The sequence below is a fragment of the Meleagris gallopavo genome, chromosome 7 (genome assembly GCF_000146605.3).
Source record: "Meleagris gallopavo isolate NT-WF06-2002-E0010 breed Aviagen turkey brand Nicholas breeding stock chromosome 7, Turkey_5.1, whole genome shotgun sequence".
Lineage (NCBI taxonomy): Eukaryota > Metazoa > Chordata > Aves > Galliformes > Phasianidae > Meleagris > Meleagris gallopavo.
Window position 1 is genome coordinate 3,279,860 of NC_015017.2, and position 23,056 is coordinate 3,302,915.

The window sequence follows — 23,056 nt, forward strand, 5'->3', positions numbered from 1 at the left end:
ATAAGGACGAACACAAAAATATCTGACAAGTAAAGTTAGCACAAGGGTATCTGCCAAGAGGTCACATGCCTCCCAAAGCACAGCCTCTGAAACAGCATATGCCACCTGCTTCTCCAAAAAGCACCAAGCCCCGGCCTTAATTTTCCAGGGCTCCACCCCCACTCTCAATGCACCTCTGGAGAGATGGTGGGCTCGGCATCAGGTCCCACTGGTCTGACTCCACCTCTGACCCTTCACTGCTTTTGCCCAAACCTCATATAAAATAGAAAGGATTTAAATAAAAAGTGGGACTGTGGCCCAGCTGTATCAGCACATGTTACTGAGCACCTCCAACCTCATCCTGAGCTTGTTCCCAGTGGAAAAATCAGACCATTGATATTTATTCTAATCACCAACAGGAGAAGATTATGTCCGAAGGCTTTGTCGCATTGCTAAATTCTGCTTTCTGCATATCAGCTTTGTCCCACTGTTTCCAATCTGCGTGTGATAAATGTCTACTTTTGAAAGATCGTTGCTTCTCTTTTTTAGAAGAGAGAGGGGAAAGAAACAATCAGCTGAGTAAAGGACTGGCATGTAAAATACTATCATTTGCAAAATGCTGGCCTGAAATGCACTTGGAGGCAGAGAAGCTGGCTTAAGCCACAAGAGGGGAAGAACAGGAATGCAGTAATTATGTACTTATTTTTAGAGAAAACGGAAAGCCAAATAAACTGAAAAAACAGTGTTTACCAGTCAATGCTTTCCATCCTGAAAACCACACTGAGCAATGCAGGACTGGCCAGTTCTCAAGGGATCGACTGGTGGTACCTTTCTGGCAGCACCTCATTCCTCCTGTCTTTGTGCCAGGAGGCTTTAGGTCCTGAAACAATTAATTTAAACTATACTGCAGCAAACTGTTGCCAGAAATCTGAACTTGAGAGACAATGATGCTGCTGCTGCTGAAGCTTGTTTTTCTGCCATGGCTCAGAAATCACCTGTATCACAATTAAGATGGGCTCTGAGGCTGAATTGAAGTTGATGGAGCCCAGACTGCCAGAAGAGCAGGACACAAAGCACCCAAACGCAGCATTTGTGATGGGATTAGTGTGCTCACAATTGGATTTGGCAAGGGGCAGTGTGTGACTGGGGACTTACAGTAGGATGAGAAACTGCATCCCAACTGCTTTGATAGATGTGCATCCTTGAAGTATGCCTAATTGCTGTAAGGAAAAAAGGAGACAACAGCAAACACAGGAGAAGAAAACAGAGATGAAATTCTAAGTGCTCCCACCATGCTGACAAGAAGCCTACAAATGAGGGCAACTACTACACTGCAAGAGAACCTGGCTGCTGGCTAGACTGACACAGTAATTCACACCACTGATTGGAACGCCATCCTGTTGTGAGTGAAGTCCAGCCCGGCATGGTGATGGAGATAGATCTCTTAACTGCTACACATAAGTTACGGTATGTAATTAGTGCAGCCATACTCATCACTGTCAAGTAGGGACAGTCGGGGTTCTCAGGGTACCGGCACCGCACACAAGTCACGACTGGCTGACAGTTTCCCAATTACCACGCCATCCCATCACCTCATCTGCAGGACAACAAGAGAATGTGCAGCTCTATTTCTGCAGGCTGGGTCTGCTGTGACAGGATAAGGGGAAATGGTTTCAAACTAAAGAAGGGGACCAGGCTCTGAGCTGCAGATATCCCTGTTCACTGCAGGGGAGTAGGAAAAGATGACCTTTATGGGTCCCTTCTAACTCAAATGATTCTACGAAACCCAGCTCACTGGAGCAATTTTAAGTACAACTGTACAACGCAAATGAGGTGCTGCATCACTACTGCTGCACTCCCACAGCCCATCCTAATGCCTCCCCTATGTCCACATTAGTACTGTACAGCACTTGATACTTCCTTGCAGGAAAACCTGCACTTTTTTCTTCACTACCACTGTACCAACCAAGCCTATCTCATTTGCATCAATTTAATCCTTTCTACAGAATAACCCAAAAGACAGGAATGGAGAAAATGACTCCAGAAAGACAAAATTGAATCTGTTTGCACTTTTGGACTTCAGCTGAATTATCTTTGGATTAGTAGGACAGCACGCTGTACAACAGCAATACTCCTACCTTTTAATGTGATTCTTCACCTACAGTCTAGGTGAGCAAGAAAGGGAGAAAGGGGAGACAGAAAAGAGATGAAGTAATATGTCTACAACGCATAAGCAAATTCCTGGTCACGTGAGGAAGAAGTATCCCCCAGATTTCATATCAGTTTCATATTAGACAAACCATACTGCTTTTTAACATAAAATCACCTCAGCTGGTCACTGTGCTTTCAAATATGGAAGCTGAAATTCAATTATAATCAAAGAGTCGCATGTTGGACTTTGACCATGAAATGTGAATAACAGTTCTGAGTGCTGTGGCCTTGGGGGTATCAGAGCATAGCACTGCTTTAACCTCTGTCTGCTTGCTGGCCTCTGTACACTGAAAATATACTACAACATTTCTATCAGAGACAAAACATTTGAGGTACAAATTACCACTGCAAACTTTCACGATTCATTAATGCAAGCATACTACCCAAACCATTTAGACAGTCTGCAAAACCAGGACCCTCAACCATTCTGTCAGGATGACACTTGGTCTTAAACTGACTACTTCATTTTGATTGAAACAGCAAGAAAACATCTTTTTAGCCAATAAGCTGCAAGCTCTGAAATCCTATTTTTCAATAAATAACACAGCAGAAGTCATTCCCAAACGCCTGCCTGTTTTACAATTCATGCTTTTTCCCAGATAGTATCTCTTTTTCTATTACAGCAGTGATGTGTGAACAGGAAGTCTAAAGAAGCCACCCACTGAGATTGTGGAGAACCGGAAGAGGAGTAAGTCTGTATACAGTCTGCACTGGTTAAATGGCACCGATCTGTATAAAGCCACAGACAGATTCCAGGCAGGGCATACACCAACACTTTGATTTACTATTTACCAACCTGGAAAGCTATTTATTGATATTACGTAAGTCACAATATTTATGTTAAAAGACAGAAAAGTGATTTTGAAGGTTTGATGTTTTTTCTTTTTTAATAAATCTTTTTGAGAAGTTACGTGAAGTTACCAGGTCATCAAGTTTCTTAAGTTTAAGCGTGCAGAGCTGTCTGGGATGGTACAGTGGGTTATTCTGATTACAACAGCTCATACTGGAGTTGAAAGTTCAGTGTAGTCTTTGAATTTACAAATAAAAGCCCATTATCACATATTCGGAGTAGACAAATATGAGAGGACATTTTACTTCAACGTGAGAGATCACAGAATTATTTGGGTTGGAAGGAGCACTTAAAGATCATCTTATCCATCCTGCCACAGGCAGAGGTACACCTCCCTGGTTGCCCAAAGTCCTATCCAACCCGTTCTTGAACGCCACCAGGGATGGGGCTCCACAGCTTCTCTGGGGAGCCTGTGCCAGTGCCCCACAATCCTCGCCATGTAGAATTTCTTCCTGATGTCTAAATCTATCCACTTCTAGTTTAAAGCCATCACCCCCTGTTGTCACTACACTCCCTAAGAAAGAATCCTTCCCCATCTCTCACGTAAGCTTTTGGCACTGGAAGGCCAGCTGAACAAGGCCAGCTCTCAGTCTGTCTGCACAGAAGCCCTGATCCAGATGTCTGAACATCCTTATGGCCTCTCCCCTCTGGACTCACATCAGCAGCTCTTGGGCAATCTGGACAGAAGGAAGCATAACAAACTACGCACTTTTTTTCTTCAGCATAACATAGTAGATGCAGGCAGATAGGAGAAGATGCTAATGCGCTAGGAAAGCTTTCCATAAGAAGTTCATGCCTATAATCTGCTCTTCTCAGCTACGTGTGGAAAGAAAATTCCACAGTTAATTGTGGAAAGTAGAAAGACCATTTCATATGCAATGCCTTTAACTTAAAAAACTAACAGATTTACCTTTCTCATACAATCTGAATGCAACAGTAAATTTTCCCCCTACTGCCTTGTCAAGAATGGGATTGGGTTCTGAGCAACTGTGCTGAAGCACAAGCTAACTGAAGCAAGCACGACAATTCCTCTCTAGAGAAAGGCATGCAGCTGCTGTGCACAGTGACTACACACAGAGGGCCAGCTTCCCAAATGTCTATAAAGCCACTGGTATCAGGCACCTCCTAGATGCCCCTGGCACACATATTTCTTTGATGTACATGCTTATCTGGATTCTGTCTCCCACAGTTTAATGAATTACCCTGGGGATGGGAATACCTGTGATCCACAGCAGCCGTCTGCTCAGCAGACTTCCACATGCACACTTCAAAGTGTGGCTTAGTTTCCAGTCAGTTTCCATGCGCAATCAGCACAGTGATACTGGCCTATGTTTGTCAGCAGGTGCCAGAAACAGCCATTCTTCAGAGCTTGGTACTACCACACCAATTAGCTACTTTTGCAGGGATATGTAAGCTAAGTGTTTCATACTGAAAGACCTGTGGCAGAGGGTAAAGTATTTGTAATAGAGCTTTCAGCTCAAATGTCTTTTGAGCCCTGGCCCATCAGGACATGATAGTTAAATTTCAGTGACAGTGCAAAAGCTGATTTTACTTCATATAACATTATGAGCACTGTCTGAAAAGCCCACAGAATGCAGCCAGCACAGAACACAGGAGTTCTTCCTTCAGGGGAAGGTAAGCAACGCCTGGCTGCCTAATTTGCTTACTATTGACTGTTTTTCTCTTGTAAATTTGTAACTTTACCTGTTCTTAAGTCCATCAGCATCACCACTCCCCTCTGACAGTGTTAACTGGAGCTTTGAAAATTTTCTGGCAAACACTTTTGTGCCCCCCTTTTGCTACGTTTCGCATTCTATTGACACCTGTGGGCCAATTCAACTACCTCTAAAAACGTCTCCTTCCCTCTCCTGCTTATAAAAATGTTGCTAATAAACGGTTTGCACAGTACCAAACACTGCTTGCGATGCTAAAAAACGTAAGAATGGTCCCAATGAAATTTGTCATTCTCTTTGGCCAGAACTGCTGGTTTCTGCCTTGGTCACTGTTTGGAGCAGGACCAAACTGTGGCCATAGATCGCCTTAGCATTTCACCCAATGGAGTCTGATCTGGGAAGAGAGGCATTAATATAATACCTCCTAAGTAAATTTAGCTAATATTTTTAATTAATTGAGGCACTGTGTGGCCAGTGGTAATCTGGTAATAACATTACTACACATACACACGCACTAAATTGCTATTTTACTAATGATTCATTTGCTTTACTCTTGCCTCTTTCAAAAAAAAAAAAAAAAACGATTAAGTTGAAAATGACCTTTTGAAGATTGTACTTGCAGACCGATCTTTTCATTTTTAATTACTTACTTTGCTTTAATTGTTACATTAGGAACTATTAAGAAAGCAGCCAGCTTCATAATCAATAATTTAATTAGAGTTTAAGGACCAAGAAGTCAATGCAAACGTTATTCTGCAGTCAGGCCTTTCCCAAAGCCTTTGTAGAACTTTATTCCCGTTTTGTTTCAAAGTGACATTGGCGACATAAAAATTAAATTCATACGCCCTGCAATACATCATGTGCACGCATTATAGACATACACAGGCAGTCGGTAAGAAGTTCAGATCCAGGTCAATCTATTTGCTGCCCAGACAGGAACACATTCTGCTTCTCTCACTTCATTTCTGAATAATGGGTGATGCAGCCAAATGCCATCGCACCACATGCTCCAGCAGAGCCCGCTCCCTGCTCTGCATGCCAGGAGCCACCGCAGCAAAGTGTTTACTGAAATCTATAGCAACACTTTCCCCCTGGTTAGAACTTAACATATTTTACATTTATCTATTTATAGCTTTCTAATTACTACTAATATTCCAAGATAACCAGCGGCGACTGAAAATTGATCCACTCTAATTTTACAAGCGATGAGATCTGATTCAATCAGCAGCAAACGAGTACCCTCCTCCATCCCATCTCCTCGCCTGCAGGCTGAGAGCAGCCGAGCGATACCAGCACTGTGAGCACAGCAGCGGGGATGCAGTGTCACGTACCCCTATAGAAAGGGACCAGAGGACCAGTGGGGAGGCTGTGGGATGAGAGAGGAGCTGAGATGCCTTCTGAGATGCCCAGAGGTCCTGCAAAGGACCCTGCTGCTCCCTCCTCTATAGTAGCTTTCCTGACTGTGAATATCATGATGAAAAGGTGTTACTTTAATCAAACTAAATAACCACATCAGTGCCAAGATAAAGCCATTTACAGATTCCCCACAAATTGGGAGGCAAGCTGGGTATTAATCTTAAACTCACAGAACTCACTTGTCTTCTCAAAGGCTTCTCTTTGAAATGAAGCAGGAATGTGGCTTCTCTACATTGCACAGAAAGACAAGGTGTTAAATGGGGCTGCCTTCCAGCTGGCAAGAGGACCTGCAGTCCAACGGACAGGAGCAGGCATGTCAATGAGCAGGAACAGCTTAATGAAACTGTAATTATAACCTCTTAAGAGCTGCTAATTCACCTGGAGCTTTGCAAAACAAAGTAACTTGTCTGATCTAAAATGTTTAGAGCCTAATTTAAACCTAGTTTAACAGGGGAAGAAGCCCATGAGATCAACCGATTATACACTTTGTTAAACTTTGGATTTCATGGCTTGATGTGGGAGCAAAATCAGGAAGGCAGAAAAAGGAGGGACAAGTCAGTAATGGAAAGCCAAATTGGACAGACAGAGTCCCAGCTCCATTCTGAGGGGTGTTCTTACTACAACAGCCAAATACATTTGGAAGGCTAATCGTTCTTCTGCCTCTGAGGAATAAAAAAACCAAACCAAAACAAATGTACAACAAAACAAACACAGAACACATTCCTGTTTCCATCTGGGTCAAGTGATCCAAACTGCAGAGTTATATGCTCAAAATTTGAGATACTTGGTTCTAATTTGCCTTTTCCCACGGAAGTTGTTTTGGAGGAAAGTCAGAAAGTAGCATTTTTTAAAATGACAGTGACCGTAACCAAGTTGTTTTCCTATTATTTTTTCAAGATTAAAAAGAAATCAAGACACTTTTCCTCTGCTGCACTTTTTGTTTTGAACAAACAAGCACTAAGCCTCTGTGAAGGCTTCCCAAACAGCTACCACAGAAATCTCTTCAGGTTCTACATTTCCATGATATTACTTGGAGCAAATAGGCTCTCTTCACACCTGTTTGATCTTGATTCCATATTTTACAGTGACTGGGGAATTTCTTTTCATTTTAAGACAGGGAGTTCTGAAATATGAAGGCATTATTTACAAACTCGTAGAATCAAATCAGGAACACCAAATTTGTTACGCTTCATGCCAGGAACTGGACTTAATCATGCACATCCCCTTATGCACAACAAAGTAATTCAATTACACTAAGAGCTCCAAAGTTCTCATGGAAGAGGTCTTCGTCTTCAAATGTGACAAGTTCAATCTTTAACCCACTTTTGCAGAGGATTGACTCGAACCATAAACTGTCTCTCAATGATTTTTTAGATGACCTATCCTGTAATATCCACCCAGCTCTCAAATTCATTCCTCTGGAGTTCAAAAGGGTTCAAATAAAACTGACAAACCCAATACCATGAGGGTCTTCTGACTGTTAATTTTGTGCCTAAGGTGTTTACTTGGCAATAAATCAACTGGACTTGGCCAAAACATGTGAAGAGAACCAGAATGGATTTCAAAATATCCTCCCTTGGCTGCTCTGTATCTGATCCTTAAACTCAGACAACTTACCTGAATTTGTCCAGTGAATGCCCACTCCAGGAGGTGAAATGAACATACACACAGGCACGAACACAGGCAGCATCCCTACAAAGATCTGCGTGTTCTCACATATAGTTAAACCACTGAAGAAAAGATTCTGACAAAACCCATGTTGAAAACCAACTAGTCTAAAAGATAACTCATACTTCAGTGGAAAAAGAGAACAGGTTATTTTAGGGAATTCCCAATTCAGAGATTACTGAATTCGGACAAAATAAACACTGAAAAATAAGTGGTCTAAAAGATAGTTCATATTTCATGAGAAGAACAAGTGAAGGTTATCCAAGGAAAATATCGATTTGGAAGAATTCCACTGAATGCTAAGCAAGTCAGAGCTGAGCAGCGTTCAGGCACAATGCAGCAGGGCTGCCCTGTGCCTCAGGCATTACATGGGCTGCACCCTGAAGGAGAAGACTGCGAGACTGGAGCTTAGCTCAGCATCCCTGCAATTATTCTGCATCCATACAAAACACATAAGCAGCTAAATCCTCATTGCAGAAGGGCAGTGGGTACAGAGGACCCCTGCAAAGTGGGTGCCAGGCAGCTGAGCTGAGCACCCACCGTGTTGGCCCTAACATTTGGCACATCCCACCATACAAAGCCTTACCATGCTCATAAACCTCTTCTAGTGGCTGAGAGAGAACCGATTAATTCGTGTCCATGAAGAGACTCCAGATTAGGATGAAGCTCTGCCTGGGTTCTTGCTCCCCTCCCTTGCCTTGGAACAGGGTCTTTATGCAAGAATGAGAGCATTCTGGCTGCAGCCAGCTTCTAGCTCAATGAGAGCTAATGATCATTACTGGGAATTATTTCAGACAGCATTTGGGACAACCTCATCCTGTCTTCCCCTTTTTCTTCAGAGATCAGTGCCTGCATTATTCATCAAAGAACACACTACCTCGGAGCTTTTAACTTGTGATCATGCTGTTCAGTCCACAAATTACAGCCCATGATAAAACTTGATGTACAGAGCTGGAACTTACACCTGGTCACTGCAGAGCTGCCTTACCCCTATTTAAATCAGTTCTGAAGCAGATGGCAAAAAGCTGAGATGCCCAGTACCCTCCTGTTTGGGTGTCAGGGAGCTCAGCCTGATAGTGGGGTGGAGATGGGATTATTTCATTTGTATTATTACCACCAGCCTTCTGCAGAAGGAAGGGAGAAAAATAGAGCTTACCTTAAATTGCTAGGCTTCATTGGAAAGGAAATCATAAAGACAGAATTACTTCCTGGACAATTAAATTATTTCACTACAACCAATTGAATATCTGTAGAAACCAAAACTGATACTCAATCTCACACCAACAAAGAAGGTGGTGGATGCCTGATCACTGGAGGCATTCAAGGCCAGGCTGGATGTGGCTCTGGGCAGCCAAGTCTGGTGGTTGACAACCCTGCACATAGCAGGGGGGCTGAAACCAGATGATCACTGTGGTCCTTTTCAACCCAGGCCATTCTATGATTCTATGAAATAGAAAGAGAGAGCACTGTCCAGTTAAGAACACACAGAAATCCTCCTAAATCCTGGTAGGACACACTCCTTAGGGTACTGCTGCTGAATGTTGACTTCTATACCACAATTGGTGCCCAACTTCATAAATGAGATATCCAGCTGTAGAACCTGACATTTCAAAAAGCAGAAAGCAGGTGAGATAGTTACTAAATCAATAAGTTTCAAAAATGTAGAATGAAAAATTGAAGTCTTTTTTTTTTTATTCTCTTCAATTATTTAAGTGTATAAACACTAGGTATTTTATCTGACTGAAAAAGAGCAAAGACTCAGCTTGGCTCAAATGTTATCCTGCCAAATCCGACCAGCCCCAAAAAATCCCTCATCAGAATGCGGGCAATGCAGATGAGTGGCAGGCTGCTTATCACCAGAAGAATTAACGCAAGCAGGTGAACTCGTACTCTTGGGGTCTCATGTTCATTTGCACCTCTCACATTTATCAGTGGATGCACTTTGCAATTCATGAGCAGAGATGTTCACTGTGATGTGTCAGCAAGAAAATATTTTGGTTAGAAGCCAGAACGTGATCGTCTTTCTACGAAACTGGCATAAAGAGAAATAAAATCCACAGCGTATCTTGGCACAAGTGCCATCAGCTCTACTGGCAACAAATCCCTACCATGAATTGCAGCCTCAGCCTCATGCATACAATCCAGTGGGAGTCTGGTGCAGTTTGAGGACGATTCCTATCTAAATCCAACACTGACTCCATTTCTCTGCCCAGAATGCTTGGAAAGAGCTATAATCATCTAAATACTGTGAGTTCTGTGTTCTCATTTCCCTATAGGCAATATATAACTTAGTTTTAAAATTACAGTCATTGTGCTGTAAATTTATTTTAACCATTAGATCTGACCCTATGTTATCTAGGAAAAAAATAAAAAAGCAGTCACATATTTCCGAAGTCTGAAGGCTGCATTATAGCCCCAGCTTAGTAATTACAAAGATTTATGTTCCATTCTACCCCAAATCCAGAGCTCATTGTCCATTCAACTTACACAGCCCTGACTTACAGTTCTCTGCATCCATTATCTTTAATAATAAAGAGCTGACTGAAGTTAATGATTGAAGAGCAAGATGTGATTAATAATATGAATCTAATTTATGAGAAAACAAACCGGAGTACGATTTTCATGTTTCATTAAAATTATCTTAAATGTACTCCTTAATGCTAATTGATCTTACAGAGGTGAGAAAATATTCTGATTAATGGGAGAAAATCATTCATCATCTTTCTGGAGGGAACATTAACTATCATTCAGTATTTAGGGAGATAGCATCTTCTTCACAGAGATTTCACCACCCAGAGTGATGCTTCAGTGTGGGCACATCTCTGAAACTGGAAACATTTCCCACCAAATGGGGAAATAATTGAACTGAATAAACACGGAGCAGAACGCCATACACAGAGTTTTCGTTTTGCAAAAGGCCTCTCCTACCTTCCCCAAACTACTCATTGTTGAAAAGCAGCACTGGTGAAGGGCTTTTTTCTTAAGTTAATAGTTAAAATAATTTTTCTTAAGTTAATAGTTAAAAGAATTTTTCTTTCGTAATGTTGATTTGCTATAGACAGTAGATTACTGAGACATTTGCACAGTGAAGTTCCATGCAGGATTTACTAAAGACAAAACAAAGCAGAAACCTTGTTTTCCAATGAGTTTTTCACTTCTGTCTGTATTTCAATGTTTTCTCTGATTGAATTATTCATGTTCAGATATCAAATATTCTTACAAGCCAAGGTATTTAATAATAATGAGTCTTGACTGGCTTCATTCCAACTAGTTGTGCTTTATGCCCAGGACTGTTATTAAACGACCTTCTATTCGGTCTGTTTCTATGATCCATAAATAGAAATTGCATAATGAGCATCTCAAATATTCTACTGTCATCTTCATGTCAGTTTTTCTCATGCTGTGTTTGTAGAACTCTGATGGCAATATCTATTAATACATAGCATTAGCTTCTTGCTTCTTTCCTCTCAAATCTCTTCCATCAACACAGCCTTCTCTGTTGTGGGCAATTCCATGTTTAGCAATGTTCACAAAATGCCAAGTGACCACATGACCAACAGAAGTGGTAAGTGGAGAATTTCAAGAGTTGCTCAGTAAGAAATACCACAACAGCAGCAATAAGTATTGAACTTTCTGATGAAAGAGAAGAAAATGCCTCTTACCCTGTACTTGTATTCGACCTGAACAGGATTTACATATTCGGTCTGCAAAGCACCAGGGACAATTACTCCCTGCAAGGTACTAAATCCATTTATACCTATACCAAAGAATGGAGGTATAGAAGAATAAAGGAACAGATGCAGTTTCTGACACTGCCTACAGCAATATGTTCAGGAGAAAAACCATACATATTGCATGAGAAATCAGCAGTGAGTTCTGAGGGGAATTCCTTCTAAATGAAGAAAAATATTTCAGACTTCCAAGTTATTGCATCTTATATTTCTCCTATAATATCTCTCCCCATTTCCTTAAAGCACACGCCAGACTTAAAAAAGAAGCCAGACAAAACTGAACTGACGCTGTTGTACCTACTGACTGGAAGACTGAACTGTGCTGCATCCTAATCCAAACCATCACTCACACGAAGTCTACCTGTTTATTCAGTTATTCAGATGCACGTCCATTTGTCCATTTGTTGAAATGCTAAAAGGTGATATTTTTGGTCCAAGAATAATAAGTTACGTTAATGAATATTCCATTGCCATATCACCCTTACCTCCTCTTTTGATTTTAAATTGGCTTTCATTTTTCTTCTACTATCCACATCATTAATTTGCTTGAATTCCAGAAAGACCAGGAAGAAGATTGCTTACCGTTCTGGCATCCCAGAGAGATAAAGTCTTGTCAGCAGAGCTTGTGAGAACAGTGTTGGAGAATGGAAGAAATTCAATGCTACTGACTGATTCTTTATGGCCACGCATGGTATATCTGCATCTCTCACTGTAAAAAACAACAGAAATATATCACTTGGCATTCAGGATAACAAGAGATGAGTTAATAACAGACTTTACGTATTTTTCCTAGTTTCTATGCAGCCCTCTCCCTGCTGATCAGCGATGAAGTAATAACCCACAGGTTTCTGTTCAGCTTTCTTCTCCATTTGTTTGGTTTTCTTATCTTTTAATGGGTTAATTTCTGAGAAAATGCTACTAGTTCTTCTCAGTTCAGGGTATGAATCTGATGCAGATGGAAAACTACACTGGAAACTCTTCCTGTTGCAGTTACTAGAGAGACAACAACAAGAGCACTGCACAAAACAGGCTGGAGATGGCTACAGAGCGATGATGTTATACAAGGTTTTCGGCTTCTGTTCTGGACTTTGTAAGGACAGCAGAACAGAATAATGTCTAAAATGGAGTCCAGGAGAGGAGAAGGAAGATCCCAAGAGTGATGCACTGCGACAATGCAGAAAGCAACAAACAGATCTGGGATTATTCACACCAGAAGGAAAGACAAAGGCTTAGATTCTACACAGGATGTGAGGGGGACTGAAATGAACTGGCGTTCTCTAACCACTGTGGCTGTATACAAGTCACCCATGATATGGGATTCATCTGTGACTTCATTAGCTCACCATCACTTAGCAGTGTTTGTGACATTAAAACCTGTGAGAATGTACAAGGAGGAGAGTATGCTATGGAAAAACATAATCAAGATCAAGTCAGTAGCAGCTCTATCATCTTTGTTGAGCTGGCTTAAAATACAGTTGGAAAAAATAAAAGCCAACAACCCACCATAAATTACTACAGCTCTCAGTGACAGCTCAGAATTTTATTCCCTGCTCATGTGATTCTGACAGTAGAAATGCACCTCCCGAGCTGGCTGCTGAATATATCATTGAGGCTTGCAAATTAGATTACTGGGTGGCTCTTAACTGAGAATTTCTTACAATATTTATTAAGGAAGCTGTCAGCAGAGGGAATTAAAGATGTAATTTTTTTTCCCTCCTGCCTGCATGTTGCCAGAAGACTCTCGCAGCTCTTGCAGGTTTTGTATCAACAGCTCTGAAGATCAGACACAGGCCAGCAGAGCTCAAGGGTTTTGATGGACACTCTCCCAAACCACTGATCTGAGTTCTCAGCCTATTGTACTGTCTTTCCATTTCCCAGACTGAAATGCTGTGCTGAGCCAAACACCAACCTTGTCCCCACAGAAGAGATAGCAGAAGGGAGATAAGTTACATCTGAGCAGAAATATTATCCAAGAAATATATTTGAAAGGAATATAAGATTTTACATGTATCATTTTACAGAATCTATGTTTTTCTGTTATAGATAATAGATTATACTCTTCAGTGTTATCTATTATATAGACTACGTGTGTTATTTTATCACCAGGCCTCATTTTAAACTATTGATAAATTATCACAGCTGTTAGCACTCGGTGCACACTGTATCTGATATTCATGATCGCTTGATAAATGACAATAAAATCATTTCAATAGAATAACTTTTTGTTTCACAGCCTCGTAGCAATGTTTTACACCACACACTGTGTCCTTTTCATCTCTGCTCATATAGTTTTATTTGTGTAGAGGAATGGTATTTTTCAAAAGGGGTCAGTGATTTTCTGTTTGCCTGTTACACTGAAGGGAGTTTTGAGTTGCTGAACATTTACAACCACAATCATGCCATGTGCTTTTGTGGGCACCTACCCGTTTTGAACAGCTTTACAGAGCACAGTGCGACAGTGCTCCACTACCTGCCTGTAGCACAAGTGTGTGTGCCCTCTCCAAAGGCAGAGGGAGAATCACACCTTCACCTGCTTGGGGTACTTGGGGATGAAAGAAAGCTGGGAAAAGGTGGGAAGGAATGGAAATCAAGGCAATGCTGTCCCTGAGTCAGTGCCTTAAGATATGGGCCACCCCAGGCAGACAGGCTGCAAGAACAGACTTGCAAGAGATTAATTAGGTGCCAAAGCAGGAGGGCCCATTCAGAAGGTGAAAATGGACTAAAGTGATGGACCATGACAGGAGCAGAAGGGAAGGAAATGATTTGTACTTTTCCATCAAGAACATGCACAATCAGACCTGATGCAGTTGTCAGTCTCTCTCCTTACCACTTCCATACTGTTGCGTACTGATGAGCGAGCTCTGGCTCTCAAGATTTAATTTACCACTCTGGGAACTGGCTGACTGATATTTCTAAAAATCTCCAACTGCTATATAAAATAAACTCATCTTTCCTTCCAGCTGAGATATAATTTCAGCAAGACTGTCTTGTATACAAGCTATCTTTTGGAGAAGAGGAGAATATTTTATTTAGGTATTCTTTTTCCCTAAAAAACTTGATATGAAGGCTAGACCATCATCCTGTTTTCACAAGAGCTCATATTTCTATCCAATGGCTTAAGTTTATCTATATTAGAATAAATCTGTAGCAACATGCATTAACTATTGCTTTTTTTCCTATTTATGAATACACAGCCTTACAGATATAAGCTTTGTTCTCTCTGAAAACATTAGTTTGGAAAAGAGGGACACTTGTCTATGAACAATTGGTTCATAGGAGTTTGTAATTCTCTTGGTGCATAAATCCAGAGACAAAGATCCTGAATGACCCTGAATTATGTCACAGTACAAATACTGCCCCGTCGTTCAGTATTTTGCAGGTTGCATTGTGAACGTGTTCACAGATCCTGCATTTTTAGTATTTTTGCAGTGTAAAACACCAACATTTTCTTGACTTGTGAGTAATTATCCTCAGCATTTTCTTTTTCTCTACTGGGTCTATTTTCCTTGCCTTACAATCAGTAATGATGCCCTTCAACAAATCAGCAGCTCTGTTCCGCCCTCATTGGGTTTCACTGTTTCCTAAGAGGTCCAAACCAACATGTGCAGGTTGTTACAGTCATAAGAAGCACACGTACACCATTAATGTCAACACTGAAATTAGTGTAACCCTTATCTAGATCACTAGCTTAACAGCAATGGTAGAAATTTTCTTGCTCGATTTCTAAGAGACTTCTCCTTGGAGAATCACATCCAAGAACGGCCCATTCAAATTCAAAAGGTCTTTTGGTAAAACTGCATTGAAAACAAGATATGTGATGTTGCCACTTCCATAAGGCTTAACTGAGCATTACCTACACTAAAACACAAAAGCAGCCAAACTATACACTAGTTAGCTGTTCCATCTGCAGAGTAACTGAAAAGAAAATACAGATAGCAGTTAGATATCTCTTACACTGCACTTTTGCATCCGCACAGAGTTAAGAACAAGCAGGTACTACGTGATAGGAACATTTTACGACTGCCTGGACGTATTTATTGCTACAGACTATATGGGCACAAAGCAATGAAGAGCCTGTGGTGCTCCATACTCATTTCTAAAGATTCAAACAAACGAGAGCAACATATTGCCAACTCTTTTACCAATTGAATTTTATTTTTTTTTTAAAGAAACACTCATGGTTACTAGCAATCCTATGTAAACAGGACACTATCTGTCACAATGTTATTTTATTTTTTAATGAAGTGGTTTCTACACTGAGCTCTCACTGGAAAGAAACATGGTAGGATGATGCTGTTTCAATGATTAGTTAGTTAGTCATAGTTGTTCTACTGCAGAACCATATTAAATCTCATTTCAAGCATGGTAATTAAGAGCATCCATAAACCAATTGAAATTAATGAGATTACAGCATGTACTTTGGAGTCAGGCCCTCTAGCAACCATCTTTTTACATGCCTTCTGAAGGAAGGCACTAAGCACACAAACCCTCTCCAACTGTGCCATCTTCTCCAGCAGCTACCCTCTCAAATCCATTGAACAAGCACTAAACTAAACCCTTTTTCATGCCTGTTGAGTAATATCCTACTATGTGACCTGCAATCCCTATCAAGCAAAATGTCAAAGTAAATTACACTGGAAAGTCACTTGCAAGAACGCGGACAGAACATTTCTGGGGAGGCTGTGTAAGGTCACACAAGATCAGCTCTGATCGTGTTATAGGATTGTAGCAGTTAAAAGGAGAATACCTTTAACAAAAACAAATCCTATCAATTTCCCATTATATGGCTTTATCTCTAAAATGTGCTTAAATTAGTCATAGAACTTTTCCAGCCAAGATCAATGGGCAAGTATAGCAAACGGGCTGGCTTAAGACATTAAAATGCCAGTTTGTTTTATGCTGTTATAAATGCATCCTATCATGTCTTTACATTTTATGACCTCTATTTTATTTCTAGGTAGCTTCACACATGACACATCCAATTATTCATGTCAAGAATGTAAAACTACCAGTATTTCAGTAAAAAGTACCTACCATCATTTATGACAATGATTTTTTTCTTGACCCATTATTTCACTAAACGCAACACATTTTCTAAGACGTTGACATGTGAGGACAGTTTCTCTGCAAAGCACATTTGTCTCTAAAAAGATATATGTTGGTGTGATACTGTCAATACGAGACACTTCGTTCAATTATTATTCATCTTCAGTAAAATGAAGCTCTCCTCAAATCCAGAATATTCATTTGTGCCCTCTTTCAAACTAACATCTGACACCTGGAAAACCAAATGCTGAAGCACATGCTACTACTGTTTGTGGGAGAAGATACACAGTCCTTCTAATACTTAAAATATTTAGAAAAATATAAAAAGTATATAAATTCAATCTTTCTACTGTAATCCTTATCAGTTAGCACTCATGGAAGATGTTAATCTTCACAACCTAAGCACCGTGCAAAACAACAAGGAACGCCCTGTCTTGGAAGAAGCTGTGAGGCAGTGCTTCTCTGGCAAGGACCATTTTGCAGAGCCATCTCTGACTTACTAAATTATCTGAAATCATTTTTCATTACTGTTCTCAGACAACATTCACTGTAAGGGTTTATAAATAGGTAGTGAGCAGAAGCAGGATGGCCACCACCAAGGTCAGGGTGTGCTGTGCAGGATCGGTAGGGCCATCTGAAGCCCATGAGTACAGCCTGCAGTCCTGCTTGCTGCCGGTGTTAGGAGTGGGACCATTTCCAGGTTCATCACTGCAGGACCCTGACAGCTCACACTTGTGGTCTAGTGCACAGTAAATTGGGCGTGCAAAAGAAGACCAAGCCCTGCAGCGGTACGGACTGAACTGATAAGTTTAAGGGTGCAATTCTGTCCCTTTTCCTTCCTTTTCCTTATTCTCCTGCCAAAAGGAAAGGAAAGATTTAGCAACTAGGAAGGCTTAGCCATAGAAGAATGAACCTCAAACACAATATGTATGTTTTACTAACATTTTCTAGATATATAAACAAAAAGTACTCATCTGACTCTACACGTTTACAAGTCTGCATTAAAACAATCATAGAATGGCCTGGATTGAAAAGGACCATAAAGATTATCTAAAGATATCTAAAGATTCAACCCCCCTGCCATAAGCATGTCGCCAAACACCAGATCAGGCTGCTCAGAGCCACAGTTATTTCTGCACAGAAATACCATTAAATCCTTTTCTTAGATCTTGTGAGGAAACAGGAGAACTTACAAGTGACGGTTTAACTGTTACCTACCTGATCTTGAAACATGAAAGTTCTGAAACTGATCAAAACCTGCTTATTTTAATTAAAAAGACATGAGTAACCACTGAGATCTCTGTCCTGCTTGGCAAGCTTTGAGGGGCTGCAGAAGCTTATATTTCAGAGTACAGATTTCTCCACTGAAATTTGGCCCTGTTCACCTCCCTGTGCTTTCCCCAGGAGATGAACTGAATCACAGAATCACCATGGTTGGAAAAGCTCTCGAAAAACATCCAGTCCACCTCCCTCAGTAGAAGACCCAAAACGTTTTTTGAGCACCTCCAGGGATGGTGACACAGCAGCTTTCTTTCAAGGTCAGTTTGTGAGGACTCATTCATCCACCAGCACTACTGCTGCTGCTGGAAGCAGTGATAAGCCTGCAGTGATTCACCAGGTGAACAGACACCACACTGCTGCATGCAGGATGTGGAGGCAGTCCTCTTCTCCTGGCTCTACACTACACCTACAGATGTAGGGCACCTCTCCAAGTGCATGACCAGATATGCCCACAGTCCAGATGAGATTGACTTAATTATGCTGCAAGCCCTCACTTCCAGCAAAGCTCTAAGAGGAAACTGAAGGGCAACAGCTGAGTGTGGCTGCTACTTAGACTTGTATTTTGCCTTATGAGTGCCCACTAGCAGAGATATTTTGGGGGTTCAACCTTGTAAGTGTTCAAATCTACCTAGAGCAGGAAAACCAAGTCCAACATAGTTCACTCAGGCTTGTCTGTAGACCTCTTTCCTTCTCAGCACCTACAATGGGCTTCTGTGGCTTCATGATGCCACTTGAACAAGAGGGGCACAGCCCTGCTGCCAGGTATGGTCCAAGTGCTGTTAACAAGCTGCTCAGCCAGCAGCAACATCCAAATAGAACAGGAGAGCTCTTTTGTTGTGTTGGAGATTTATTTCATCTCCAGAGACCTTGCCTCCTTACATATTTTGATGTTCTAAAAATTACTTCGTCCTATTTCTGATAGTTGGAAGAGCCTCTCTGGCAAATAATGCCCAGAACAGGAAAGCCAAACGTAAATGAAAACAGAAAAAATAGGAAAGAACATACAGAACAAAAAAAGAGGACAATGCATTATAATAAATAAAATCTAATTACTTGAACTTCAGATTCAGCAAGGTCTAATAGTGAGGGACATTTGGTCAAAACTTCCCTAATAAATTTCTAATTAAGCAGCAGAAAGCAACTCTCCAGTTTTATTTTTGTTCTGCAGTGAAATTGGGTAACAGCCAAATAATCACAATCCTTGAAATACTGTTGTACAATGCAGGAAAAAGAGGTTGCAAAACTGTGCCTTACCTTTGGGATTAAAATGTTTATTTATCTCAGTTCCCTGTAACTTATGTAACAGAACATGTGTAACTGGAAAAGAAACCAGATATAATTCGTATGTGTTTCCTGGAAGATTTATAGAAGATCTTGGCTATATGTGTTTTAGTTGACGCCAGGTATTTATTCAGTGTGTGGAAACCCACTACTGGTGAGATACTGCTCAGCCTACTAAGACACAGCACTGAAAAAATACTCACTGAGAAAAAAAAGGATGAAGTTTTAAGGACACACTGGTTGCTGTAGCACTCAACACAGATTTTAGCACCTGATGCTACCCTGAGATAGAATAAGAACCCTGATTTTTCTACCATTGAGTATGGAGCATGCTGCCTTTGTTCAGGTACTACAGAACAAGAGACTTCCACAGTACTGCATTTGGTTGGAACTAGGCAGCAGACGGCTACAGAAAAGAAATACAATTGCATTATGTTCTGTGTGTGATTCAAACATTACCCCAAGCCAAGATATGGTTTGACAAACACTAAGAATAGTAACTATCAATGACAGTAGCTGTGCATGTTTCACATGATTGAAACGTATGAATTACAGAAATAACACCACTCGACTTTGGTTTTCTACAGAAAGTGTGAAAAACTAATAGTCCGTGCCCATCATGTTGTCCTTGTCAGTGGCTTGGAATACGAATAAAGTCTGCTCACTACCATAATGAAGATTTAATTTCTTAACGTCTTACATTTCTTTGAACAAGTGTTGCGTAGAAATCATTGAGTGCCCTGGGTTGGAAGTAAGAGATGTTGTGTTATTTTCTGCACACAGAAAAAGAGTTTGAGTGAATTTTTATTATTTTTTTTACAGGAAAGATAAAACTGTAAGGCATAAGATTTCTACTTGAGAATGCTTTACAGTGCTTCTGTTCTTTTCCCGTTTATGGTACCATTTTAAATCAATATAATTAAACATACATAATCACGTTGTGTACCCAAAATAAGTGTAATTACCAGAAGAATAGCACTCACAAGATCAGTCTGATTTCCGAAGCAATGGTGATGCAGAGGAATCCTTTACAGACACAATCTGGAAATAACTACATCTTTAAATGCAAGCATTTTCTTAAGCATTTAACTGAACTAGAACCAGAAGATACATCACTCTGACAAATTTACCCAACAGAAACCAGTATTTCCATAGCTATCTCAACTGAGAGCTCCACAAGGAATGGTCAGAACTCAACCACTCGTACTTCCACATGCAGCAGAAAACCAACTCCAGTTAGTTCAAGAAGAAAGGCCAGGTGAAAAGTTTTATACAGCATTTGTGTTTTTGTATCAGATTGTAACACATTCTTCATTGCTTTTCATTACGCAGGCCAGTTGAAGTCCGTACCTTGTCAGGATTTCCTTTCTATCCCACTAGTCAAAACTTGATTGCTGGCAGCACCAAACATCTTTCAGATGATGGCAACAGCTGCTGCACAACCTCACTTTACATTGCAACTGGGCTCCAAATCAACTCTGATGAGTTATGTCAGCTATTTTCCCTTGAACAGAAGCACATTACATTTGATCCAAATTTTTCAGCACTTTCATATGCTTTACCTTTCAGTTATCTTGTGTCTCTAAAGAGGCACGTTTACCCAAGGTGAGAACCAGGTCAACAAAAATGTCTTTAAGACAAAGTCTGGGACAGGAATAAGATATAAACATTTATAGCTGAAATATAGATCTTAAGCTGTTTTCAAGGACCATCTTGTTCCTTCATAGAGCCTTGCTCTTGCTTGGGAACATCAGAAATGTTTGACCTCTCTCACCCCTGAACAACGTCAGAAATGAGAAATAAATTTGTTCATACTACTCTGAGGAATTCAGCTTAGGAAGCACTTCCGTAGCATCAGTATCAGATAATTATGGGACATGGACTCTACTAAAACCACGCTGCTAACTACTCCTATCCTGATGCAGGAGCACACCTTAGATTTCTCAAGCCAATTTCAAAATCCAGGTTCAGTTCTTCCCTCTGCCTAAGGAAATTCAACACACGCGTATTAAGCTTTCTGATCATGGTTGTATCTTTCTAACTTTCTTGCGCAGTCTGCCTACATGCAGAAAATAAATGCAGCCAGCTGAAATGAAGTTTCTGTAGACTGATGATGTGGTCTGAAGTGGTCCCCTCCAAGGTCAGCTCTTATATTTCATACTTATTGAACAAAATGCCACCTCAGTCCTTAGAACAGAAACTAGAACACAATCTTCTCTACCTCTGAGATGCCCAGTACTATTCGGAAGCTATAAAAGTATTACAGAATTTTAGACAGCAACCAAACTCAGGTTAAGAAAGGTACGCTGCAATTGCTTATGTAATATTCTGACTCCACCTTTAAGTGCTCAGCACTTTCTGCAAATCACGCTTCCTTAAGGGATTTTTTTGTTGGACAGTTAAAGATGGGAGCACCAGAAATCACTTATTGAAAACCATAGCCTTATTTTATTAAACAATTATCTCCTATTCCCTCAAGGCATTTGGCTACCAGATAATCAGATAAGCACAATCTCAGTAATAATAAAATAGATCTAAACCATTTAAGCCGACATTAAACACTGCAGAACTACTGTGAGCGTGTTTTCTGCTCAGCAGTTCTGCAGGAGAACAAGCAGAGGCTCGCTCCCCGGCGGCAGTGGGTTATCCACAATTACCATTCCAGCTGACATCAGCATTCAGCCCATGCCCTGCTTCTGCATCAGTATGGATGCTGCCATTTTTTGTTCCTTTTGCTTTCCCCTTCGAGAAAAACTTTACGGGTAAAGCTTCTGCCTTTTCTGGCTAACCCCAAGTGTCTCTACCGGTTCATTTGAGTATTCAAAGATAATAACTTTGAATATACTTTGATAGATCACTGCCAAGCAATTTTACTTTTTGTGTGTGCATTTATGCTTACGTTGGATCTGTTCTATGCAGACAGGTTGCTGTACGGTTTTGGGCCTCCACGGCTCAAGGAAAATACCAGGGAGAAGATGAGTCATCTACACTCAATACTCAGCTCTCTGTTCTGGTGCATTTCAAGTGTTTTGGAGACTTTGTCACATCTATGTTTCCAAGTCCCTGAAATAAGTGCTCTGAAGAAATAAACTCATTGTACCTTTACTACACAAAGTGAAGGGAGAAATACTGATCATTGCTCCCAGTCCTAACCTGCTGAAAAAAGACTTCTGAGGCATCTCATTCAGGTCATTTTCTGTTTTGAATTATCTTTACAACAGAAGACCAGATAATCTTATTATGCCAAATTAAAATGTGTATTTTCTGTTGCATCCTGATATCCTGTGGTGGGTTTGATCTAATCTATTTCTTCTGAAAAAAATCACTGACAAAAGTAATAACAAATAATTACTTTTTGCTGGATTGAAGTCTGCTACAGTATATAAAGAGACATTTTAAAAAATGCTAGTCCTATAGCACTGAAGTTTAAAATAACTTGTTTACGCTTACTCTGAGTTCATCCTGTAGAAATCTATCATACCGTATTTCTCTGCAACTTTATGTATTTTGGATAAGACTCTGAAAATTCTCTGACAAAGCTAAGTCTCAGATTTTTTTAGCTTTTGGGTGCCTAAATAATCAATTAGGTGCTTAATGGGATTTTCAGCAGGCACTACGTATCCACTCCAACAGATTTTTCCATCAATCCTGCAGGCACTTTTAAAGATCCAATTCTTAGTACATGCAAAATGAAGGGAGCCCACCTCACCAACATCTGCTTAGGTGAGAACTCGACTATGTGACTTTGTCACAACCAGGCAGAAGCTGACAAGGGAAAGGCTTGTCTTCCTAGAGGACAGCAAGCAACTCTCTCAGGGCATCTGTTTGCTAAGAGTCAATTGGAAGCTGCATGACGGATGCTACGGGATCTTATTGTTTCTAAAACAAATTATTTGCCTCCCTTCCAAAAAAAAAAATTA

General features: G+C 40.6%; 1 protein-coding gene across 1 annotated transcript in view; it reads right to left on the reverse strand.

Annotated features, from left to right (window-relative positions):
- SPAG16 (sperm associated antigen 16) overlaps positions 1-23,056 on the reverse strand; it is a 351,197-nt gene that overhangs the window by 118,907 nt on the left and 209,234 nt on the right. The window contains exon 14 of the mRNA XM_031554276.1: positions 12,111-12,237. Within this exon, the coding sequence (XP_031410136.1) occupies positions 12,111-12,237 (127 nt within the window). The remainder of the gene's footprint in view (positions 1-12,110; positions 12,238-23,056) is intronic.